At 41.8% G+C, this 21,977-nt stretch overlaps 1 protein-coding gene across 2 annotated transcripts; it reads left to right on the top strand.

Moving 5' to 3' along the window:
* The first annotated feature begins 7,606 nt into the window (after window positions 1-7,606).
* tlcd4b (TLC domain containing 4b) lies at window positions 7,607-20,534 on the top strand. 2 transcript variants are annotated; one of them, XM_053338759.1, is made up of 7 exons: window positions 7,607-7,891; window positions 11,012-11,164; window positions 14,408-14,497; window positions 18,091-18,149; window positions 18,484-18,578; window positions 18,694-18,767; window positions 18,902-20,534. In XM_053338759.1, exons 2-7 carry the CDS (start codon window positions 11,019-11,021, stop codon window positions 19,251-19,253), a joined length of 816 nt encoding a protein of 271 aa, XP_053194734.1. In that variant the 5' UTR covers window positions 7,607-7,891; window positions 11,012-11,018; the 3' UTR covers window positions 19,254-20,534. The 2 variants fall into 2 exon arrangements, with proteins under 2 accessions (XP_053194734.1, XP_053194735.1); XM_053338760.1 differs by lacking the exon at window positions 7,607-7,891 and having other exon boundaries at window positions 10,901-11,164.
* Window positions 20,535-21,977: the final 1,443 nt, after the last annotated feature.

Raw genomic sequence — 21,977 nt, 5'->3', positions numbered from 1 at the left:
ATTAAATATTTCGAGCCTTGGTAAGTTCAAACATTGCTCAGAGTGCCCAGGGGAGGTTAATAATTACTGTAATTGACTATAGACGGCAGCATAATGATTTATTCTGCCAAGTGTTTTCTTGGGATTACAACTAATGTTATTGTTTTATAAATGCGCCAACTCTCTTCATCAAATGGGGAGCAGAAAAAGAACTCGGCATTAATATATTAATACGGCACATGAATATGATTTACATTAATACTATCACATGTGTTTCTGCACTGCGTCGTCTGAATGTCTGCTCACATATCCCGAGGGCACACACTAAACATATAGTCATACTATTATTTCATAGTAAAAGCATGTAACAACAGTATTTGTATCCTCATGCTGCACAAATACGTCCATACCATTAAAATATTTAGGTTTCTGCCATGGGCATTTTACACAGAATTTCCTGTACTTGAACATTCTGATACTCTTTTCCTCCTGGATCAGACGGCTCAGTATTTTCTCATTATTCTGTATATTTAGCCATAGTTCTAAGTAAAACCTTCATCTCTTTTTCTTTTTGCTCTGCTGTTTTATGTGTTCTATCCAGATAATTTCATTATCCTTTGTGGCCTTCTCCCAGTGCCTGATTGTGTTTTATAGGTTATCTGAGGAAAAAGATCCAATCAAGGCTCCAAATGCCCCTGACCTCAGGGCAGAGCCGGTGACATTTCCTGTGTGTCTGCTGCTCTGTCTCATGACTGCGTCTAGTGAAAAGAAAGACAGACTGCGGCTCTGCTTTTTGCCGATATGTCCATTTCTACTGAGGCAAATGAGCTTTGATGATTTAACCCTGTTATATCACAAGCCGAATCAAAACATATGAATCCCCAACTTTCACAGTGCAGGGTTAAACGCCAGAAACAGTTGTTTATTATGATGAAGTTTTATGTGTAGATATAGGATTTTAGAAATATATCATCATCCAGAGTAATATCACCCTGTAATGTAACTGCTGCCTTCTTCAATTTTTTTGTCCTAGACTATAAAGAAATCCTGTTTTTAATTATGTGAATTTATCTGAATGGAATTTTTGCCCTGCAAACTGCCTGTAATAGAAGGAAGAAATATAACCTTTAATTGTTTAAACTGCAGTTTCTGTACTAGTGTAGAGCAAGCTAATCTTACTATCATAAATAAAATACTGTTTAAGTTCTTAACTCACATACTTTCAACCTAGAGGGTTAGATGTATGCTTTATTGATTGTATTTTTTATCAGAATGTTCCATTTGTAACATTACAATTGAAAAAGCTTTTAAAACTTACAAATGATCTTGACATCTTGCACAATGAGTTAGGCTGGATTTCCTGGAGAGTAAACTTCCCCATTAAAGAGCTAACGTTAGCTAACGCAACACTTAAAGCTGTTAACAACACACAGAGGATTTAATACAAGTTAAATGTGAGCTGGAAGGATGAACTCTCACCAGTGTGGTTAGAGTTAGATTAAGGTAAAGTTTAGGGTTATTAAGAAAGACAACACATTCCCCAAATCTCTGGAGAGAGTCACAAATTGTCCTGTGGCTGATTCAAACTACCACCAACCCTAATACAATGGTTGTGCTACTAGTGAACAGGGCTTTTTTTTAAAACATGAACTGTAACCCGCACGCCAATACCTAACCTTCTAAGTAACTCTGAGTAAGGTTAAGTTAGCTAACATTTAGCAGCTCACAATACTGTGGCGCCACAGAGCAGACAAACATACTATTTATTCCCCACTGCTGACACTTTTTCCAAACTGTTTTTGTACACTGTATAGCTCTAACAACAACACTGCGTCATCATGTGTAGAAATCAGACGCTTGACAGGCTTTCAGTGTCTAATTATGGTGGCTAAGCTATGATTGCACAACCACTGAGTTTAGTGAAAGGTCACCTCTCAGGAAATATAAAGAGAACATGACCTCTGTGTCCTCAATTGTGGCTATGGCCCTGGTCAGCTCACGATTTCATCAAAACTAGTAACCACAGCAGTTACTGTACATCTACTATTGTTTCCCCAGGGGTACAGCAGACTCTGCAGATTGTTTCTTCACTTCACTGTATCTTCTTCTCCTGCACAAACAAGTGTTTTACCAGCTCACCTCACCATAATCAAAGATCCAAACCATAACTGGTTGTCTCCACACATTCCTGTATTAAATATATGTACAGTACAGTATGCTGCTCTGCACAGTATATGAACATCCGCTGCAGGGCTACTGTAAACCAATTACCTCTTTGCCCTGGGCTACAAGCCAAACACACGTCCCCTTCCAGCAAATGACCTCAAGCTTGGAAAAAAAATTCCACTTCACACAGACTTTCTGCCTCATCTAAACAGAACCAACAGGGATGGCGTGGACCCAAAGACTCAGCAGGCCTGCAGACTTCTACACTGCCCCACTATGGCTTGCCCTTTGTCCTGTTGTACACCTTGATGAGAACAAGCCTCGAGCCTGCAGTGAGATGAAGTAGCCTGCTGTATTAAATTACTCTCCTAATGCAATAAATAGTGTCATTGTTGTTCTCATTATCATAATCATTACAGGTTAATTACAGTAAGTCATCGGGGACATGAAATTTCCATGCTGGAAAATGTAAATTAAGAATTTGTTTAGTGAGTCTGCCTACATTAATTAAATCGAATAACAAAAGCTTTCGAGAACCCTTCAGAGATTTTCTTTTAATTTCATAGAATGGTTTTGTTTACTGATTAGTAACAGTCATTTTAGGCATCAATGCCGTACAGAGTTTGAATTTGCCTCCATTTCACACACAGTGTAAAGGACTCAAAGAATGCATGTAATTATATAACATTAATGTAATATGACAAAGTCAATGTGCAATGTGCACCACTAAAGGGTCAGTTCATTCAAATTAGACAACAATACATACTGGTCATGAAGATAATAATAAACTTTAATAATAAACTTAATTGCTATAGCACCTTTCAAAACCATACTAGGTGCTTCACACAACACAATATTAACAGAATAACATACACAAAACACAATAAAAACAATAATGATCAGGTATAGATAGATGAAACATTAAACAATAAATAAAACAACAAAAAGCAGCAGTCATACAATATTACAGAAATGCCTATCTGTACAAGTGGGCCTTTAAAAGCTTTTTAATATGAGGTACCGACTCAACTGACCTGATGCTGAGGGCGAGTTTATTCCACAGAGTTAGGACTACAACAGTAAAAGCATGGTCTTTAGTTTTAAGCCTGGGCCTTGGAACGTGTAACAACATCTGATCCTCAGATCTGAGGGATCTTGGTGCATAAGAGGATGTGAGAAGTTAAGAGATGTAAAGTGGAGCCAGACCATGTACGGATTTGAAGTTATTAGTAAAATTTTTAATTGAGTTCGATTGGGATGGGGAGCCAGTGTAATTCAGCCAGGATGGGAATGATGTGTTCTCTGCACATTATGTGGAATGTGGAAATAATTATCCTGGAAAGGACAATAGTCTATCTATCTGTCTATTATTGTAGTCTTGGTTGTCCAAGTTTTGAGATCTCCGTCTCTTACAATGCGTGAACAACTTCATGGTTGGATTAAAGGAGACCAGAAGTCATTCATCCAATGGAGGATGAATGACAAGCAGTAACAAACTAGCGCTCCCTTGTGGTCATTGGATCCCCTGGCCATTGAATCATGCATACATTGAATTTTACAGGTACTTTTCATTCAAGTAACATAATTAAAGTAAAAAAAAACATTTACTGATATATTGCACTTAAAGGTGCAGTGTGGATTCAGTGGAATCAAGCGGTAAGGTTCCTCCAAGTGTGGAGGAGAAAGTACAGTGACTACAAAAAATGTGAAAGGCCCTCTTTTGTGAAAGAACCCGTGTTTGGTTTGTCCGTTCTGGGCTACTGTAGAAACATGGTAGTGCAATATGGCCGCCTAAATGGAAGAGTTTCATTCTAAGGTAACAAAAACACAACAATTCTTAATTTTATTCACTAATTAAAACATACTTGTGAATGTTATATTCCATGTCTGCCAAGTCTGTTCTGCTTGATGCCACTAAATTCTACACACTGCACCTTTAAGTACAATTTTGAGGTAGTTATCACTTGAGTGTTTCCGTTGTTATGCCACTTTATACTTCTATACTGCATAACATTTCAAAGTTAAATGTAACTTTTTACTCCACATTTATTTGACAGCTTAAGTTACTTTTCAGATTAAAGTTGTACATTAAAGCATATCATATATCATGATTTTATCAAATATAATGGGACTATTAAAGATTAAATCACCCAACAGAATATGAAGTAGTTACACATAGATGCATCAGTAATAATAATCCAATAATATGATATATAATGTATCAATCACAGGGGCCATTTTTCTGAAAAGACTTTTATGTATTTTGCTGATGACACTTTTATGTGCTTTTACTTAAGTAGGATTTTGAATGTAGAACTTGTATTGCTACTTTTTCTTGAAGCAGGTACAATCAATATTTTCATATTGACAATGGATCAAATGACTGTTTGTAAAAGGGTGCACTAATGGTGACCAACCTATATTTGTCTTCTGTCTGTAGTTTCCCTCCGCAGGAATTACAGCCACTTCCCCCTCTTTGTTGCGGTTTTACAATCCACAACTTTATTTACTGTTTTGGTTCTCTCTTGGCAGCAGGAAGTTTGTTTTCAGGAAGAAAAAAAACGGGAAAAGAAGTGGCGACTAAAGGGACCGAAAACAGAGCTAAAAGGGATTGAATATTGGACTTCCATTCTCTAGGGGGCTCAAAACTTGTCTCCCAATGAATGCTAATGTTGCTCCATATCTGCTGGATGCATAAATAGGCAATTGCTTGCTAAATAGTTCAGCATATGAGCTTAATATGGTGAAAAAATGTGATATTCACAGCTTGTTTCTGCTGCCACCAAAGAGCCCAAAAAATCAGGTAAATTGCAAATGTAAGTATAGGATCTGAGTCACACTGTTTATTGAAGCAGGTGTTGCTGTTTAGTATACTTTATCTCAAAATCTGGGTTCTTTAGTATTTTTGGTGATCAGATTCCAGACACCTTGACAATCCAATGCACCAAGAGAACCAAATGAAAGCACACCCAGCTACTGCTTGCATGCTTGCTCCTGTCCTATTATCTGTCATTATTCAAACGCATTATTTTCTCGGCTCCTCTTTATTTCACTGCGCCGCTCCCGTGATTGGCATCTGATCTGCTCTAATTAGCAGCTGATGTTTAGTAAATCTGCAGGGCTCTTCATTGTTAGAGAAAGGATTACATTCAGCCTGTCTCGACACACTCTTTCAATCGACACAAATATCATTTACCCATCTCTGTGTGCTTTCTCACACGCTGACTCGCTCAACCAGTCAGTCTCTATGCTTTTTGTTTCCTCTCTGCTAGACTGGTAAGGAAATATTAAAGTCATTTGAATTTTTTACACTGAAATCAAATTATCTTTAAATTTGTATTGCATCATAAACTCATTTTATCGGGGCTTTCTGGTTCTAATCGACCCATAATGTCTAAGGTGTCTCTTATCTGAGGTTTTATCTGGTTGCACATTGAGTTAGTAGCTCTTGGCTTCACATTTCTGTCTCTTCCATTTTCTCAGGGAATATGCACTCCATTTTTCAAAAATGCCTAAGCCTGCATGCTCGCTCACCCATTCATTTAATAAAAGGTACGACTACTTCTCACTCTCTTCATTTCACTGCAATTCAATAAAACCGATACCTCAAATGTATGTCATTGTGTCTATTTTAACTTTGCTCAAAGGGGGTTATTGAGCCTTTGGCGCCACACAATGTAAGCTCAAGGCTATTTCCACTAAACATGCAGGATGTGAAAAGCCTTGAGAGCTCTATACGGGCCAGTACAGGGAGTGTGGGAGAAAATTCCTCTCCGTTTGTGCGATGGAACCAGACAGACAGCCTTGACTAACCACCATGACAAAGAACAACATACTCAAAAAAAAAAAAAAAAGTCATTCATTTCAATCCACGTGTCAATTCCGTCAGTATGCTCACAATGCAGCTTAGATTTGACTTCTGCCTTCACTGTGTGTGGGTTAGATGTTTACTCCTAAATGTACCCGTTTTAAGGAATTCACCAGGTGTGTCCATTTCCTACTGCATTCCAACGTCTTTTGGTTGATTATCACCAACAAAGAAACCAGACTAACACCACACTGCAAGTCATGTGATCACTATGCTGCAGGACGGGAGCTTTTCACTGCTTATTAATGAACCACACTAGCCCCAGTTTGTGCCTCACATGTATTACCATTAAATTTAAGTCACAAAGTACGTTTTACACTAAAATAAATCCAGAACAATTGTTTAACTATACATATTGCTGGTTTAGAGGCCATTTCAAAAATTCTTAAAAGGCTCTTCTAAGCATCTCAATGCACCATTAAAATATGTTGAATCTATTTCTAAAGTTGGACCACTGACTAATTTTGTTTTGAGATATGAAACTGAATTTTAAATGTGTATTATCACTTCTATATATGATTTCTAAGCCACCTGGATAGGAGAAATAGTTGTAACTTGCGTAACAGGTTGAAAGTCTTTTGTATCATGCTGCAAATGTACACACACACACATACTGTTCACAGTTCAGTTCATTTAAAAATAAATAAAAATAAAATGTATATACGTATATATACACACACGTACATACACACACACACACACATATATATATATATATACACACACATACATACATACACAATAATAGTAGTAATAATAAAGAAGATAGCAAGAACATACAAAAAAATTTCCAATGGTTAGAAGAGTATTTGAAGTTTATGAAAATACCTTCTGAACTGTGGGAGCTTTGGTTGGCTTACCTGGGTTCTTCAAACATCTGTGGTTTTTTATTTATTTTATTTAAATGCCCGCTCTGTGTCTAAACTGTAATGGATTAGAAACATAATCTGTGGCTGCACTCTTTAAGTGTATTTTACATTTTTGAAGGTAAGCTGTGCAGTTTCATAATCATAAACACTGTTTCACCTTCCAGTCACTGCATTATGATAAAAGACAGATTCTTCAGGCTTAAGGAAACAGATTGGAACTTGCTTGTGTTGTGTAATCCGTCACAGCACCCTTTCAAGTTTGCATCATGCCAATTATATTACAATTGAGTGGTGACTCAGTTACAGTGTAGAATAGATTGATTTTTTTTTTTAAAGGTTTCTACTGTTTTGACTTAAATTACCAACAATGAATGCAGATTGCAAGCAAGTTACCTAATAGATGTCTGGAAATGAATGGAAACCACAGCTGTGATAGTGGAAAAATAACACAGTCAGCAGCATGGTTTAATGAATGAACAAATGATTTGTAGTAAATGGGGTAAAGCATGCAAAACCACTATCCCAGCTGCGGTGGGTTATCGTCATCTTATCATTATAAGGTTATCAATAATACAGCAATGTGGCCTTTGTTCCTCGTGGGCGTAGCCTGTGCCTTGAGGGGGCGTGTGCACGCGGTTTTGGGATAGGAGGTGGAGGGGCTACGTGTCGACGTCACCGACCAACTCTTACTGTCAACGCCAAAATAAAAACCAGTTAAAACTTTTCTAATCGGACACATCAGTAGAAAAACACATGGCAGTAAGGAGACGTTGCCGTGGGGGAGAGTCGTGTGTTGTCTGCGGGCTGTGATGGTGGTTCGGCGGCGGCGGCTCTGTCTGCGTAGCACGGGAGGCTGTTTCTCTCTTTCCTGGGGTCGCACAGGGAGAGCCAGCGGGCTGTAACAGTTTAGCCGACTTGCTAGCTAACGTCAAGTTGTAAGAAAGTGGAGAAGACGGCGGCTAAACGGGAGCTATATCCGCCCTACACAGACCTATGCGACGGATAGCAGGTAACAGAGCTGTCTATATACCCTTACAACACGGAAGGTATAACGCTGACCGACGCCTGTTGTGTTTATCTTCCCCAATTTAGATATATGAACCGTACAAGTGTTTGCACTGCAACCGCTCTGCGCCTCCTCCGTGGCAGCAGCAGACGTAGCAGTTCGCACAGTTTAAGCCAACAACTTTGCTCTTGTTAATCAGCGGGTTGTGACTCGACCGCTTTTTTATTACAACTCGTTAAAAAACCCTGCCTTACTTGTATTGTAACGCTCCGTTTTTCTTTACGAGTGATAATGTGGCCGATATCCACGGTGTCTCCGCGGCTTCGCCATTCTCAACAACTGCCCTGCAATGCCTTTATTATGCACTTTGCAGCCGCCGCTAAACATATAGGAATTATCGAGGAGAAAGAGCCACTTTACTCTTTTTAAATATACCTTTTAGACTTTTAAGTTGCACACGCCCGCTGCTTTTGTGCAGTGAACACTATACTCCAAATCACAAGATGAGTGTGTTTCTTTCTCAGAGTTTGTGTGCATAAAAAGGGGAACATCCCAGTCAGCTTAAAAAACACCCGGCTGTAATCACTATTTATTCATCAGTATTCATGTCATGACTCAACCTGCCTGCAGAGATTGGTCAGCCGGAGCTGGCCGAGGATTGTGCTTGAAGAGCTGCTCCACACAGCGAGTCAAACCCATTGGTGTGGTGTAGCAATGCGGTAGACATGGGGCCGGTTTACATTTCCAAAGGAACAAGGGAGGGTGGGGGGGAAATTGAACCGCTATTATTTATGTTAGGTCGATATGTCACGGGGTCACGGTTTGCTGACAGCAGCAGGATATTCCAGCGGAACAAGGTCAAACGTGGACGGTAGAGCAGCTCTCCTGTCCGGGCTGTCAACCGCAGTGAGGGAGGCTCTCTCTCTCTCTCTCTCTCTCTCTGTATATATATATATATGTATGTGTATGTGTGTGTGTGTCGCTTCTTCCCATGGGGCAGTGTGAACCAGTCTGCCAGGTGAAGAATGCCAATGAATTATTCAGGCACATGCAGCATATGATCAACGTGGCCCAGGGAATGTGCATAGCTGCTGTAAGGGAAGGACAATAAGAGGCACTCAGTGTGTTGTGGCTTCCTCCAAGAAGAATAATGCCAGCCTCAGCTTTCCTGTTGAACATGCCAGTTTTGTAGAAACAGTGGAGAAACAGTTGTACGCCCCGCAACCACTTCGATTGTGTGTGTGTGTGTGTGGGGATCAATTATGATCCATGATCCGCTTTGAAGTTCTTTCTGCAGATGTTTCAAGTGATTGCAGAGCTCAGCTGTGAAGCTTTGAGTAGGATGATTGAACTATTTGTGGCAGCATGGTGTTTTGCTTGTTTGTGGCAGCATGGGGTTTTTTGCTTGTTTGATGCACTTCATCTTGAGGGGCTTTGTTCTCCTCAGCAGCTTGTTACCATGCTTTGTTTCCTTCTATTTGACGGAACAGTATGCACACATGACATCGGACATTTTTCGAGTAAAAATAGATCTTTAATGTAGGGCTGCGTGCCTGCAGTGTCATGCGCTGTCCTGAGGCTATACTACTTATGTTGCTTTAGACATGGCTATGATACATACATTTTCCCACCTTTCTTGTGTACCAATCTCTAATAATCCTCACTTTGCGCAATCCTAATCGTCAGCTCTCTTGGTACAAGTGGTTTTCCGGGGCTTGCATAATTTCAGTAGTTTAATCAGAATTCCTGGACCTTTCTCGGGCCAGAGTCCAGACAAGCACAGCGTGTGATATGTTGTAATAGCTGAGAAAACCGATGAGAGGTCAGGCTGAGGATGAACTGTAGTATCCAAGGTTTCCTGTAACTTTTTTTTTATCAGTTTTGTGGTGTCATCCCACTTGCGATATCTTTTCAGCTTTTGTGAAGGTGGAAACTGAAGATTAGGAGGAAGGCTCCCAAGGTGTGCCCTATGTCCAGATATCTAGTCATCAATCCAAGCTCAGGACTTTGAATTATCAGGACAACTGTACTTCACTTCCTATTTTGTCTAGGAGTCCTGGCAGTGAGTTAGCGGGTTGTTGATGCTCTGGTCTGACCCTGAGACATCCGGCAGCTCCCAAACAAAACAGTCCGAATTTTGTTGTTGTTAAACTTAAACAACTTTGAGATAACAATGACATTGTGAGAAGTTGTGCCATCTACTTAAATGAACCTACTCCGCTTCTCTCATTCAAAAACGGGCCAGAAAAGACCAATTTTTTGGACTATTTCACACTCCATATTTCCCAATTGAAAAGACAGGTTTCTAGTCAGTTGACCTAAATGAGGACAAACATGTCTCTTCAGTTTTTGTGTAAACTCTGTACGATTGTGTGTTTGCACATCTGCATACAACCTCTGTGTTTGCTCTCCTTTTGTTTCAATTCCTGCCAATCCACGACTTGACCCTCGATCCGCTGTTACCAAAAACACTTGAACGCATGAGATCAAATGAAACAAGCAGAATTTAGGCCTAAAACTGAGCAGTGTTTCACAGCCTCCGTCTCGTCAGCTGAGCCCGTTGCTCCATCTTGACAATCCTCTTTTCTTTCCTCGCTCAGCCTTTGTTTTCTTCTCAGGGATTTTTTTTAGCATGTCCCAAACAACCCACTGTAATCCCCCTTGCAAAATATACATAATAATGAGGATTTTTATTCCCAATCTAAACGCCATGCTACGTACTGTATTCACTACACCCCATAACTTTTTTTCATTTATTTTTTTCTGTTTTTGCACTCAACTCCAGTGCCTCTCTTTCTTTCTGCCTTTCATCTTCTCTTCCCTCTCTATGAACTGTCCTGCTTGTCTAAAGCTCTCATGTCACTTGCATTAGACAGCCCATGTCTTCGGCTTATATATTTTTTTCCCCTCTGTCTCTTTCCCTTTCTTCTTTTCTTTGTGAACTGGATAAAGCACGTAGGGTGCCACTTCTCCCTCTCACCGCCGCCGCCGCCTCAGTCTGTCCTCTGGCGCTGCCCAGGATGACTGACAGTCGTCGATTGAACCTGTCCATGTGTGTCACCCTCTCTGTATCCTCTCCTCCTCCCCCCCACCTTCCCCTCTCTCCTCCCCCGGTGTGTTTAGGTGAGTGATGGAGACGAGAGAGTTGACCGTGGTAGCTGGCAGCTTCGTGGGTTTCCAGCTTCTTTTCTCCGTGGCCAGTCCTCTGCTCTCGTCCGCCACCTCGCAGGGTTATGGACGGCTGCCTCCCACCAAGCTCACCGAGTGGAACTCCAGGTGTGTCCCGTTTCTCCATCTCTGCAGGCCGCTCTTAATGCATCTAACCTCTAAATGCTGTCACTTTCATCTAGGGCCCTGACCAATGCTGGATTTTAGGGGCTGATGCGGATACTGATATTAGGAAGCAAAAAAATACACTATCAATATATTGGCTGATAATGTATGTACAGAATATATACATTAACCCGCATTATTTTTGCAATGATCCCAAAATGTGGTTATCAAACACTTGGATATTGATATGTTCCAGCTTAAAAATAAATTTATGGTCAAGGTTAGGGTGTAAAATGACATCAATGCATATAAACGTACATATATTAAACTTGAATTAAGAAAAAGGATCAAATATACATAAAATGCTGCTTATATAACTTTTAAGAAATTAAAAAAATATCAGCACATATTGGTACGATATGATATATCTGTGATAGGCCAATATCAGCTGGTAATATCAGCTCACCAATGCATCGGTAGGGCTCTAGTTCCATCTTTGTACCACATGGAAACCAGAGCTTTTTGTCAAAATGCTGAAAGCAGTTTGACAACAAATTTATAATAATATAACATGATTCATGTCAAACATTGGCTGTTTCCAGCTTCTTAAAAGTTACGGTTTGTCATATGTGATATTTCAGCAAATAAGATGTGACCTTTGGCTTTAAGGAGATAGTGATGGACGTTTTAATACATTTTTAAGACAAATGATGTTGAGATTGATAATGTAATGATCACTGGTTGCATCTGATTCAATGTTTTGTCAAATTTCCCACAGCTTAAGGTAGGAATGTCCAAAATTGTTCCGTAAAGGGCCACGTGACTGCAGGTTTTCATACCAACCAAGCAGGCTCGACTCATTTAATCAACTGATCTCGGCCTTCAGATCTCAAATGTCTGTCTCCTGATTGGTTGGAACAACAACCCTGCAGGCACGCGGCCCTTTTATGGAACAGTTTGGACATGCCTGGCCTAAGGTGACATCTTCAAATGTCTTGTTTTGCCCAAACAGTCCAAAACCCCCTGAAAATATTCAGTTGTCTCTCATACAAGAAATGCAAATCTTTGCACTCAAGCTTGAAAAAACAACTAAAACCAGTAAATGATTATCATGAGCCCGGTCCTGCTGATTGATGAATAGTTTCATTTCTCTTTTGATATCCAGTGGTGACTTCCAAACAACAAATTAGTATCCAGATGTACCAAATTAGTAGATTTGGATACTAAGTTAGTGAGTAGATGGCAGCTTGAAGTAATAGCATAGCATTTGCTGGTGAAATTACGCCTCTGCTCTTCTCCCCTAAAAGGTTTAATGTTTTATTTCAAAAAGCAGGATTTTAATGATGTTAGTAGAGGTGGTTTGTTTCACACGAGGTGGCCCGCCTCCACTATGAAGCACTGCAGAAAACCTTCCTTATGTTCATGTCATGGTTACAGGTTTTTAAATACAGTTCATCACTCAAAAGCAGTTCATTAAAAGTAGTCAGTGAGTCAGTGAACTCTCACTGGATGTAGTGTTTTGTGATCCAGATGTGAAAGACATACTTGAATGGACGTTTTCCTCTCAGATATTGCAGATTCTAGCAAAAGAGCGCCCACCAGCATCTCTTTGTGTATTTGATTAAACTGTTCTGGATTTACAGTTTTTTTATGACGCGTGCACCAGTGTCATAAAACCATCCCGTCGTTCTGCTGAGTCACTCTTCCCTAGAACAGGGTTGTTACACGGTCGTGACACCCTGACCATACTGACCTCCACTGGGAAAGCAAACAGCAGCGCGTTTGGTGATGTGGCTCTGACCGAGACAGACCCCAACACGCCTGCGGGGGGGGGGGGGGGGGGGGGGGGGCTCAACATCATTCCGCACAACTACAGCTGTGAAGCAAAAGGCCTGGCGGGGCGCGATCCGGTTTCAAGTTTCAAACGGAAAGCTTCAGGGGTGAAGTTCAGAGGGCAATAAATTTTGTAGTTGTGTAACGCATTTCACCGACTCACGGCTATTGTTTTCATTATCCGTCTGCTAATGCTCACATATAATCCTTCATTCACACAACCAGTCGATATTTTTGAAGTACAGGCCGCATTGATCGAGTAGTGGTTGCAAAAACAGTCAAAGGTCCAGGTCCTGATGGTTCACCTTTTTAGAGTGGTCTGCTGTTACATAACATCCAGCACTCAGTGTGTCAGTGTGTTGTTTATGTAACCATGACTTAAGTGCAAGGAGGGAGAAAGCATTTCAAAAGAAAGAGTGGGGTCACATGCTTGATGTTGAACACAGCTGCCACAACTACAAGACTGTTTTTAATATAGCCCCCCTCCCCTCACTCCCTTTTTTTCTGTTTACCTCACTTCTTTTCTTTTTTTCTTTCAAATATAATAAAGAACATCTCAGTATAAGAACCAGAAAGTGGCTGCAAGATTTGTAACATCTCTTCGCCAAAGCCTCACAACATTGTATAGAATGTTCCCTTTTAAATACATTGCATTTATTTTCCGCTTTCTACCGTAAAGAAGCACTCACACTAAGCCTTGTGAGTTCTCGTCAAGCAGAAATTATCTACGCTTTTTCTTTTTTTAGACCAGAAATAGTGTGATTGCTTAGATGTGTAACATAGCCCACACAGCTGAACCACACTCGTTTCGGCCAAGTTCCTCCATGGCCGTTTCACTCTAAGACACTTCACAGTCATTTTTTTGTCAGTGCCAGCAGTAGTAATGGACTCATCCAGTCATATACAGTAGCTGATCTGTAGAGCCGGTCTTGGCCGGGGCTCAGGCCGGCCGGCTGCTGCTGCTGCTGTTCCAGCTGCCTGTGAACTGGGGCCCGCCGTGCCCCAGTGGGCTGCATGGTGACAGTGGAGGAACTGTGTTTCTGCTAGAGGACAGATAAGAGACACTGGAGCTCTGGAGTATCTCTTCAGTGGTCCAGATAGCTACTCCAAAGGTCAGGCAGGATGCTGTAACAGCCCTGATAAAATAAGAAGTTGACGTGGACATGGACACAAAGAACACGTGTAGCAGAGACATATGCACGCCCGTATTTAATGATTGCCTCTTTATTTTGTTACGATAAATCATTTTATTTACTACAGTGTGTGTGTGTGTGTGTGTGTGTGTGTGTGTGTGTGTGTGTGTGTGTGTGTGTGTGTGTGTGTGTGTGTGTGTGTGTGTGTGTGTGTGTGTGTGTGTGTGTGTGTGTGTGTGTGTGTGTGTGTGTGTGTGTGTGTGTGCCCATCTATCTCTAGGTTGGTGTCGACCGTGCACGCCCTGATCGTGGGTTTGTTCTGTTTGTACATCCTGTGGTTTGACGACGAGGTCAACGCCAACCCCGTCTGGTAAGAGGAACTTACACTACAGCATATCTTAAGGCAGCAGAAAAAAAGTGTGAAATGAATTAATACTGACAGTTATTTAATTATGTAAACTGACACTCTAAAGCAATTAAAATAAAAAAAAAAAAAAAAAACACAGACACAGTATGCTTTGTCATTTTGGCAGGTTTAAAAGCACTTTTAGGAGACACCTTATCTGTCTTTTTTGTTCAGAGAGACAGCCAGGAGTAGCTCACAGGAGAAAGGAGGAAACAGATGAAGGTGGAAGAGTTTTTTTGTGTTTGTTTGTTAGTGAAGGATTGTCAGAGCTGGTAGGTAATACCTTTTTTGGAGTCAGAGCAAAACAGTGAAAGGGAGCGGGTGGATCTAATGTGTCAGCCGAGCCTCCAGAGAGTTGAAGACTCAGTGGATTTAGCCTCTGATTATTGTCTTTACTCTTTCCTCTCTGTTTCTCTCTTCTACTCTCTCTGTGCTACTGCTGCTCCGTCTTACTTGGATCACTGACTTCTTCACTCTCCCGATATCTCCAGTCAATCTCTCACTTCTCCCTTTTTACATTCTTGTGACACTCCTTCCTCCTCTTCTCTCCCTCTTTCCCTTTTTCCCTCTGTTTCGCTTCCTCTTCGGCTATCTAGCAGACACACTAGAATCCCACCAACAAGGCTCCTTTTCATAGCAAACAACAGCAGCCTAGTCTTCACCCCCCACCCCCCCCCAAAAGAAAAAAAACCCTCTATGAGAGTCTCCTCCTCCCTCTAGCTGTCCGTTGTAGCAGCACCCCACATCTCTGTGGCTGTCGAATCAATGCAGCACACCTCCCTCACTCTTATTGTCTCTCTGTCGGCCCCAGCCAGCACCGCTGATGGAGCGAAAAAGAGGAGAAAAGAGAAAGTGAGAGGAGGGGGAGGTCAAGAGGGAGGAGCGAGGGGACTAAAGATGGCGGGGGGGGGGGGGGTTACTAGTCTTCATCTGCTGAGTGTTCAGGTGTTTAGCATCTTAGCCCTCCTCCCTGAAGCTTTTTTTTAATGTACAGTTTTTCTTACTAAATTTAATGCATTTTTTTCCTATCACATGATTTCCTTCAGCTGCCGTGAAGAAAAAGGTGATTTCTATGTGAAAGTAGTACCAGTAGTATTATAGTATTCCCGTTCCAGCTTTAGCCGGCGTGCAGTTTTGCCGTTTATTTCTTAACTCCCTTTTTTTCCCCCCCAGTTATATTTCTCAACACCCCAGCCCGATCCCTCTGTAAAAACACCGGAGTGGCGCAAAAAAGCATTAATTCTCCAGTCAATCTGATTATATCGCAGCATCATTAAGACCTGTCACACATGCAAGCATTGTTCTCTCAATAGAGCCCGGAGTGGCCAGATCCAGGCTGTTTAGAAAACCCGCATTGTTTTCAGCTGCTCGGGGGCTCTTTCAGCGTGTCGCTCTGGCCGCCGGCTCGGGCCTTGGCTGTTATCATAATCCATTCAGTTAACGAGCAGCGTGTCTGACCGCCCCTCCGCCCCTTCTATCCACCCCTCTCTCTCAACCACCATCACCACCACCACCTCTGCTGCATTTCTTGATTGGCTTATCTGGACTTGAACTTAACATGTGCAGGGCCAGTGTGAGGGAGCACATTTCAGGGTCATGTTAGGTTAAGGTCAGCACGTACGAAATGTCCAATATAAACTCGACATTAAAGACATTGAGCCTCATTATTATCCTGTTTTTATGGTAAACTAAAGATCTAAAAAGCTGTAAGATTAATTTAACATTGCAGAGCTGGAAGTCCAGCTGTTGAGTCAGTAGTAATAATAACAGTAAAAAATATTACTACATCTGTCAACACCATGTCATCACAGAGCTGAGCGGAGACGGAAATAAAGTGGAAATAGTTTGACATAAAATTTTATGCCTTTTTAAGAAAAAAAAAATTCTTGGACGGCAGGCAACTAAGGCGACGTGACAGTCACAGAGATGTATGAGAGAACAGAATCCAGGACATTCATCACAGGTGATGTTACAACAGAAGATGTTCCATTGAAAAGAAAACCCTGAAATGCAGCTGCTGCATTGTAAAAAATTTACAAGCAACTACTGAATATTCTCCATAAATTGTCAATCCATTATGTAGCAAACGCAATATAAATTCTACATATCATTTTACATTTAAGTTAGTTTTGTGAACATATTGGAACTCCCTTATCATTTAGATTTGGCTATTGTAACTCTCAAAGGCTAACAATAAGGAAGGATTGGCTATCAGTATATGTCATTTTTATAATTATATAACATCTCTTAAAATCATAATCATAATTGCCACTTAAAGCTAATCTGTTATTAGAAGTGGTTTGAGAGACTCGTGGAGTTCAATGTTCTTATGACAACTCCTGTGTAAAAGCCTCCATATCTCATTCTAGGCCAAATTCCAGTCAGTTAAGCATACGTTCAGAGAGGAGCGTAGCTTTACCGTCCATCTAATTAGGATCACACCGATTTGATTATCAGGGAGCCTTTGGACTGTGACAGCAGCCGGCAGACTCTCTGACTGTAGCCGGCAGACTCTCTGACTGTCACGCTGGCAGGAGAGCTTACATTTGCTCGCTGCATTTCTTTCTTTCGTAAAGTGATACAATGATCACTTTAACAGGATGTGAACCTAGCGCTAGACTTGTGAAACCGAGATTAGATTAGATTCATAAGGGGAGCAAGAGACACAATGCTTCATTAACAGTGCGAGCAAGTTCTGTACAAAGTTGCCTAGTCGGGGCAAAGAAAAGCCTCAAGGTGTTAGTGATGTAGCAGAAGATGCATTTATGTCTCACATGCCTACAAATACAGGCATATATTCCACACTGTATCTACATGGTTAAAATACAAAGGCAGATGGCGAGGTGAGTTATCTCTGGTGAAACGGGCAGGGTAAGGTTTGACATCGGTGAGCTCAGGGTCATCTGTTGGGTAAGGTGTGTCTTCAAGCAGCAGACGCCAGTTTGCATTCAGGGTGTATACAGTGTGTGCTTTCACAGGGTTCTGTTACACAAGCCGTCCGCCAGAGTCATTTGCTATACGATACTCGCGACTGACACCGGGATCAGGTGTCCGTCAAAGCGAAGACATCCTCATTCTTATTTTGAACAATGTTATTTGTAAGGACGCCGAACGGTCACCAGAGCAACTCGTGGGTTCATGAACTTGACCTGACCACAGTTTATTCAGAAGGGTTGACAAAGGAGAGAAAGTCAGTCAGCAACGCATATATTCAAATATACAAAGCTTACCACAAACAATGCTGATTGCAGCTGTTCTTCTTAATCAAGACCTAACTATGTCACAAGGTTATCACAGCAACTCATCAACGTTACACAATCATTAGACAATCAACCTGGAATGACCTTTCTACCCGATTCCTGATTAGTGTGTCCACAGTGCTCGTGTTCTCTTTACAGGAGTAGATTATCGATCAGAGAAACTGATGTAATAGTTTTTTTTAGATGTCTTTATAGCAGCAAGTAGCTTCCTCCTCCTTGTTTGTTTGTCTTGAGGGTTGTATTGTTACGCCCATGTCCACAGTAGTGTTTACACTGTGTTTCTTTGCTGTTCCACAGGGGTGACCCCGGCCTTGTCAAGTTAAATGTAGCCATAACATGTGGCTACCTACTTTATGGTGAGTTATTTCTCTTTTTATAAGTCTGTTGATCATTTTTCCTAGCTCACAGTCCATAAGGGCAGTGAGTCATTGTGTTTAGTGTTTACACTACACACTAAACACAAGACCTTGATTAACTTGACTATACCGTAGTAATAATCTCAAATGCAACAGTGCTGATTTTAGATTGAATACTGGTCAGCTTTTAAAGAGGTGTGGCACTGCACTTTAATAACCTCTAGTTCTCTGATTCACCACTGGTGAAGTTGTTATGTACATAATCCTCCTCCTAGCCAAACAGACATATCAGTTTGCTGGTTCTCTGTCCAACCTCTCTCACCCTGTTCTCTAGACCTTGTGCTGCTAGCCTGTAACTGGAGCACAATGGGGGACAGCTTTTTCGTCTGTCACCACTTGGCGGCGCTGTACGCATATGGATACGTGCTGGTGAGTCTACCGTTCTTCTTCAAGAGTCAGAGTGTAGAAACTGAAGACGGGTGATTTATTTAAGTCTCATATTTAATAAATGACATTATGTTCCTGTGTGTTTGACTGTTTGCAGACACGCGGCGTGCTTCCATACTTTGCCAACTTTCGACTCATCTCAGAGTTATCCACACCTTTTGTGAATCAAAGGTGAGTCAGCCCCACTTGTGAAAATAATCCGCTTCTCTGTTCTCAACATATCCCAGGATTCATATAAAGCTTCACTCACCATATGGCTGACATATCTTCCACGCTGACATTTCTTAATTACCTTTTCCCTCCAGGTGGTTCTACGAGGCATTAAAGTACCCCCGCTCACACCGGCTGGTGGTATTAAACGGCGTTGCCATGGCGGTGGTCTTCTTCCTGGTGCGCATCGCTGTCATGCCATCGTACTGGGCCAGTGTATTCGCCACCTTTGGCACTCCAGACTTTGAGCGGCTGGGTTTGGGCGCCCAGGTGGCATGGATCACCTCCTGCATCGCCCTGGATGTTTTGAACACTATCTGGATGTATAAGATCACCCGCGGTTGCTACAAGGTAATCACCGGGAAAGGAGGACGAAAGGTTAAGGAAAGTGCGGAGGCGTCGCCCTCCCCAGACAAGACGAAGCACATCAACAACCACACGGACTAAAGAGACATAGAGCAGAGAACACTGGGACAAAAGGACATAAGCGAGGATTGAGGCTGGACATCCAGGAACCTCACAGCCTCTCTCTTTTTGCTGAAGCCTCTGTGTCCCTCTCATACCACCCCCCCACCGCAACCCTCCAATCCCCAACCTCAGCTCTTGACCTCTTTGAAGTTGGCTAGTGGACGGGCTTACGAGTCCTCAGGTCCCCGACACCTGACACGAGACAAAAAGGGGACTGCTCTCTTGACTCACTCATAAACCTTTGCAACCTCGTTGTTGCTCGGCGACAGATTAGCATCCCACCGGGCGATGACTTTCGGTCGCAGATAGCAAGGTAGAGCTCACAAGCACACTTTTAACTCCGTCTGTCACTCGTCCTCTACTGTCACCACCACCACCACCACCATCACCTCCCGTCTTCCTCTCTGTCTCAACTTCAGCCAAAGCCCAATCCTCTGAAGTGCCTGCGAAAGACAGGAAAGCAATAAACGTGGAGTAATAAGATCACAAAGTGTAACCGAGCTCAGCCACCTTCAGAAGACAACCATCCCTCGTTCGCCATCGCTCCTGACACAACCAGATTCTCCTTCTGATCTTCTGCTGACCCCCCGAACCCCCTCGTTTTTCTTTTCATACTCCGTCCACACACTTGAGGAGACGTGGCCTACGACAGAGTAAATAACTCTCACATCAGACCCGTGCAGCGTTTGTGAATCTATAGGGCTCTTGTCTTAAACTCATCAGACCTCACAAAAAAAAAGAAAAAGAGACAGACAGACAGAGAGAATAACACCATAATGCCTCTTCTATAGTATCACCTGCTGTGGCCTCCTATATCACCAGCCATGCCCCTCCAACCTTCTTTATAATTTGAACTACAAGTCAGAAAACACTCTAGCCTAAGAATATGCATGCAGGAGAGATAAAGACACATACAGACGGGAGACTCTCCAACATCTTTAGCCTTCTCAGTATTCATCGTATCGGCGTCACTGTGTTGTACTTTGCTCTCCTCGTGTACAGCCGCCTGTTTTTTTTTTTGTGTGTGTTTTTTTTTTTTTTTTTTTTTTAAGATCTGTCGTTGTTTTCTTCTATTTTCACACAAGCCTCAAGCCCTCAGCAGTCACGGTAACATGTCTAACTCATGTAACATTTATCACAACCCGCTGCCTCACTGGATAGAGCTCTGCTATCCAGCCTCAACTGTTTCTTGGGGTTTTTTTTGGTTTCGTTCTACCTCTCTCCCACCCCCCCCCCCCCCTTCCTCCTCTTCCCCCTTACCCTGCCTTACAATGATTTCGTCAATCCCTTCACGTCACGAGTTAATCAATTTAATGTTGGTTTATAATTTCTTTCTTTTCTACTGTGAAGAGTGATTTTTTTTTAGCCTTTAAAACACAGTATCGTCTGTGATATCACTGGTTCGGAGGGCCCGAGAGAGCTTCTCCCCCTCCGCGTCACTTTTTTCTTGCAAAACTGTGTCCAGTGTATCCTTGTAGAGAAACACCCACAGGGAGGCTTTTACACTCCCATTTGTCTTCTCATGTTCCTTCTGTTCTCAGTGACTCAGAGAACCTAATTGAGGAAGAGAGACGTGGATGTGTGTGTGTACTCGTGTGTGAAGTTCTTCCCCCTCAACCTTTTTTTTTCTTTTGCAAACTAACACATACAAAAAGTCACAGTATATGGTGCCCTTTTAAAAACAGACATGGTGCTCTTTTCTTTCTTTTTTTTTTTTTGCAGAAGTTCTGCGATCGGAACGCTAGCAATATGCGTACAGCAGCACAGACTGGTTTCTGGAAATCTGCATGTTTTTGTTTTTACTGTAGAGTAAGTCATCACTATTAGAGCATGATAAGATTGACATATTTCTGTGATGCCTTAGCGAATAGTCAACATAGATGAATAACATCTAAATATAAATTAATCTAACGCAGAAAAAGGGGGGTTTGTCTTCCGAAACAGTTAATGTTTTTGCCTCTTAGAGTGTACTGAAAGCATGTCTTTTTGATTCCCTTCTCCTCTCATCTGCATGTTTTTATATACACATGCAGGTGCTTTTTGCGTATGGTAACCCACTATTTGTCACCACATTTCTCTATATTCTGGACGGCATTGCTCGGTTTTTACAACTTCATCATTATAGTCTTGTCGTTGTACTCTTGTCAGCAGACGCTAACACAACTTCACAGCTGATGTCATGACAGACAGAAATACAAGAGGGTTGTTTTTCAGACTGTAGAAATAGACGACAGGGACGGAAATCTACAAAGGTTAGGTTTGTACTCCGGCTCGCGCGTTTTTTGTTTTCCTTCTCGCTCAAGTCTTTCAGTCTTCTCTGCCGGGAAGGTAGTTATAATAGTCTGAGAACGTCTCATGTTTTTCACTGTGGAACTAAAAAGCACACTCCCCGCGGAGCAATAACTCAGTGATCTCCTGTATTTCTGTCTGTCAACCACAGAGGACGGGCTACAGTATCTGGTGCCTTTACACTAACGGTGGATGTGACACAGTCAGATTTGGATCAGCATGAATTTTTTTATGTAATATCCAGCAAATTCGATTTTCACTATTAACTCCTCTGTACTCCGTATGTATACTCTATGTATATATTTTTATAATCTGCCTGCACAATGATTAATCCGGCCAAGTATTATAATCCAAAACTGCTCCCTCTCTGGGGGGGAGGGGGGGTCTGTTTTGTGTTGATTTGTTTGCTTTCTT

The sequence above is a fragment of the Scomber japonicus genome, chromosome 18 (assembly GCF_027409825.1).
Source record: "Scomber japonicus isolate fScoJap1 chromosome 18, fScoJap1.pri, whole genome shotgun sequence".
Lineage (NCBI taxonomy): Eukaryota > Metazoa > Chordata > Actinopteri > Scombriformes > Scombridae > Scomber > Scomber japonicus.
Note: the sequence above shows the minus strand (reverse complement) of the source record. Positions and strands in the feature narration are given on the sequence as shown.

What these genes read in the sequence shown, in the direction of transcription:
- tlcd4b (XM_053338759.1), top strand. Translation starts at nt 11,019, where the DNA reads ATGGAGACGAGAGAGTTGACCGTGGTAGCTGGCAGCTTCGTGGGTTTC. An exon ending in GTCAACGCCAACCCCGTCTG is followed by an intron (nt 14,498 to 18,090) that starts GTAAGAGGAACT and finishes GCTGTTCCACAG; the next exon opens with GGGTGACCCCGGCCTTGTCA. An exon ending in ACGCATATGGATACGTGCTG is followed by an intron (nt 18,579 to 18,693) that starts GTGAGTCTACCG and finishes GACTGTTTGCAG; the next exon opens with ACACGCGGCGTGCTTCCATA.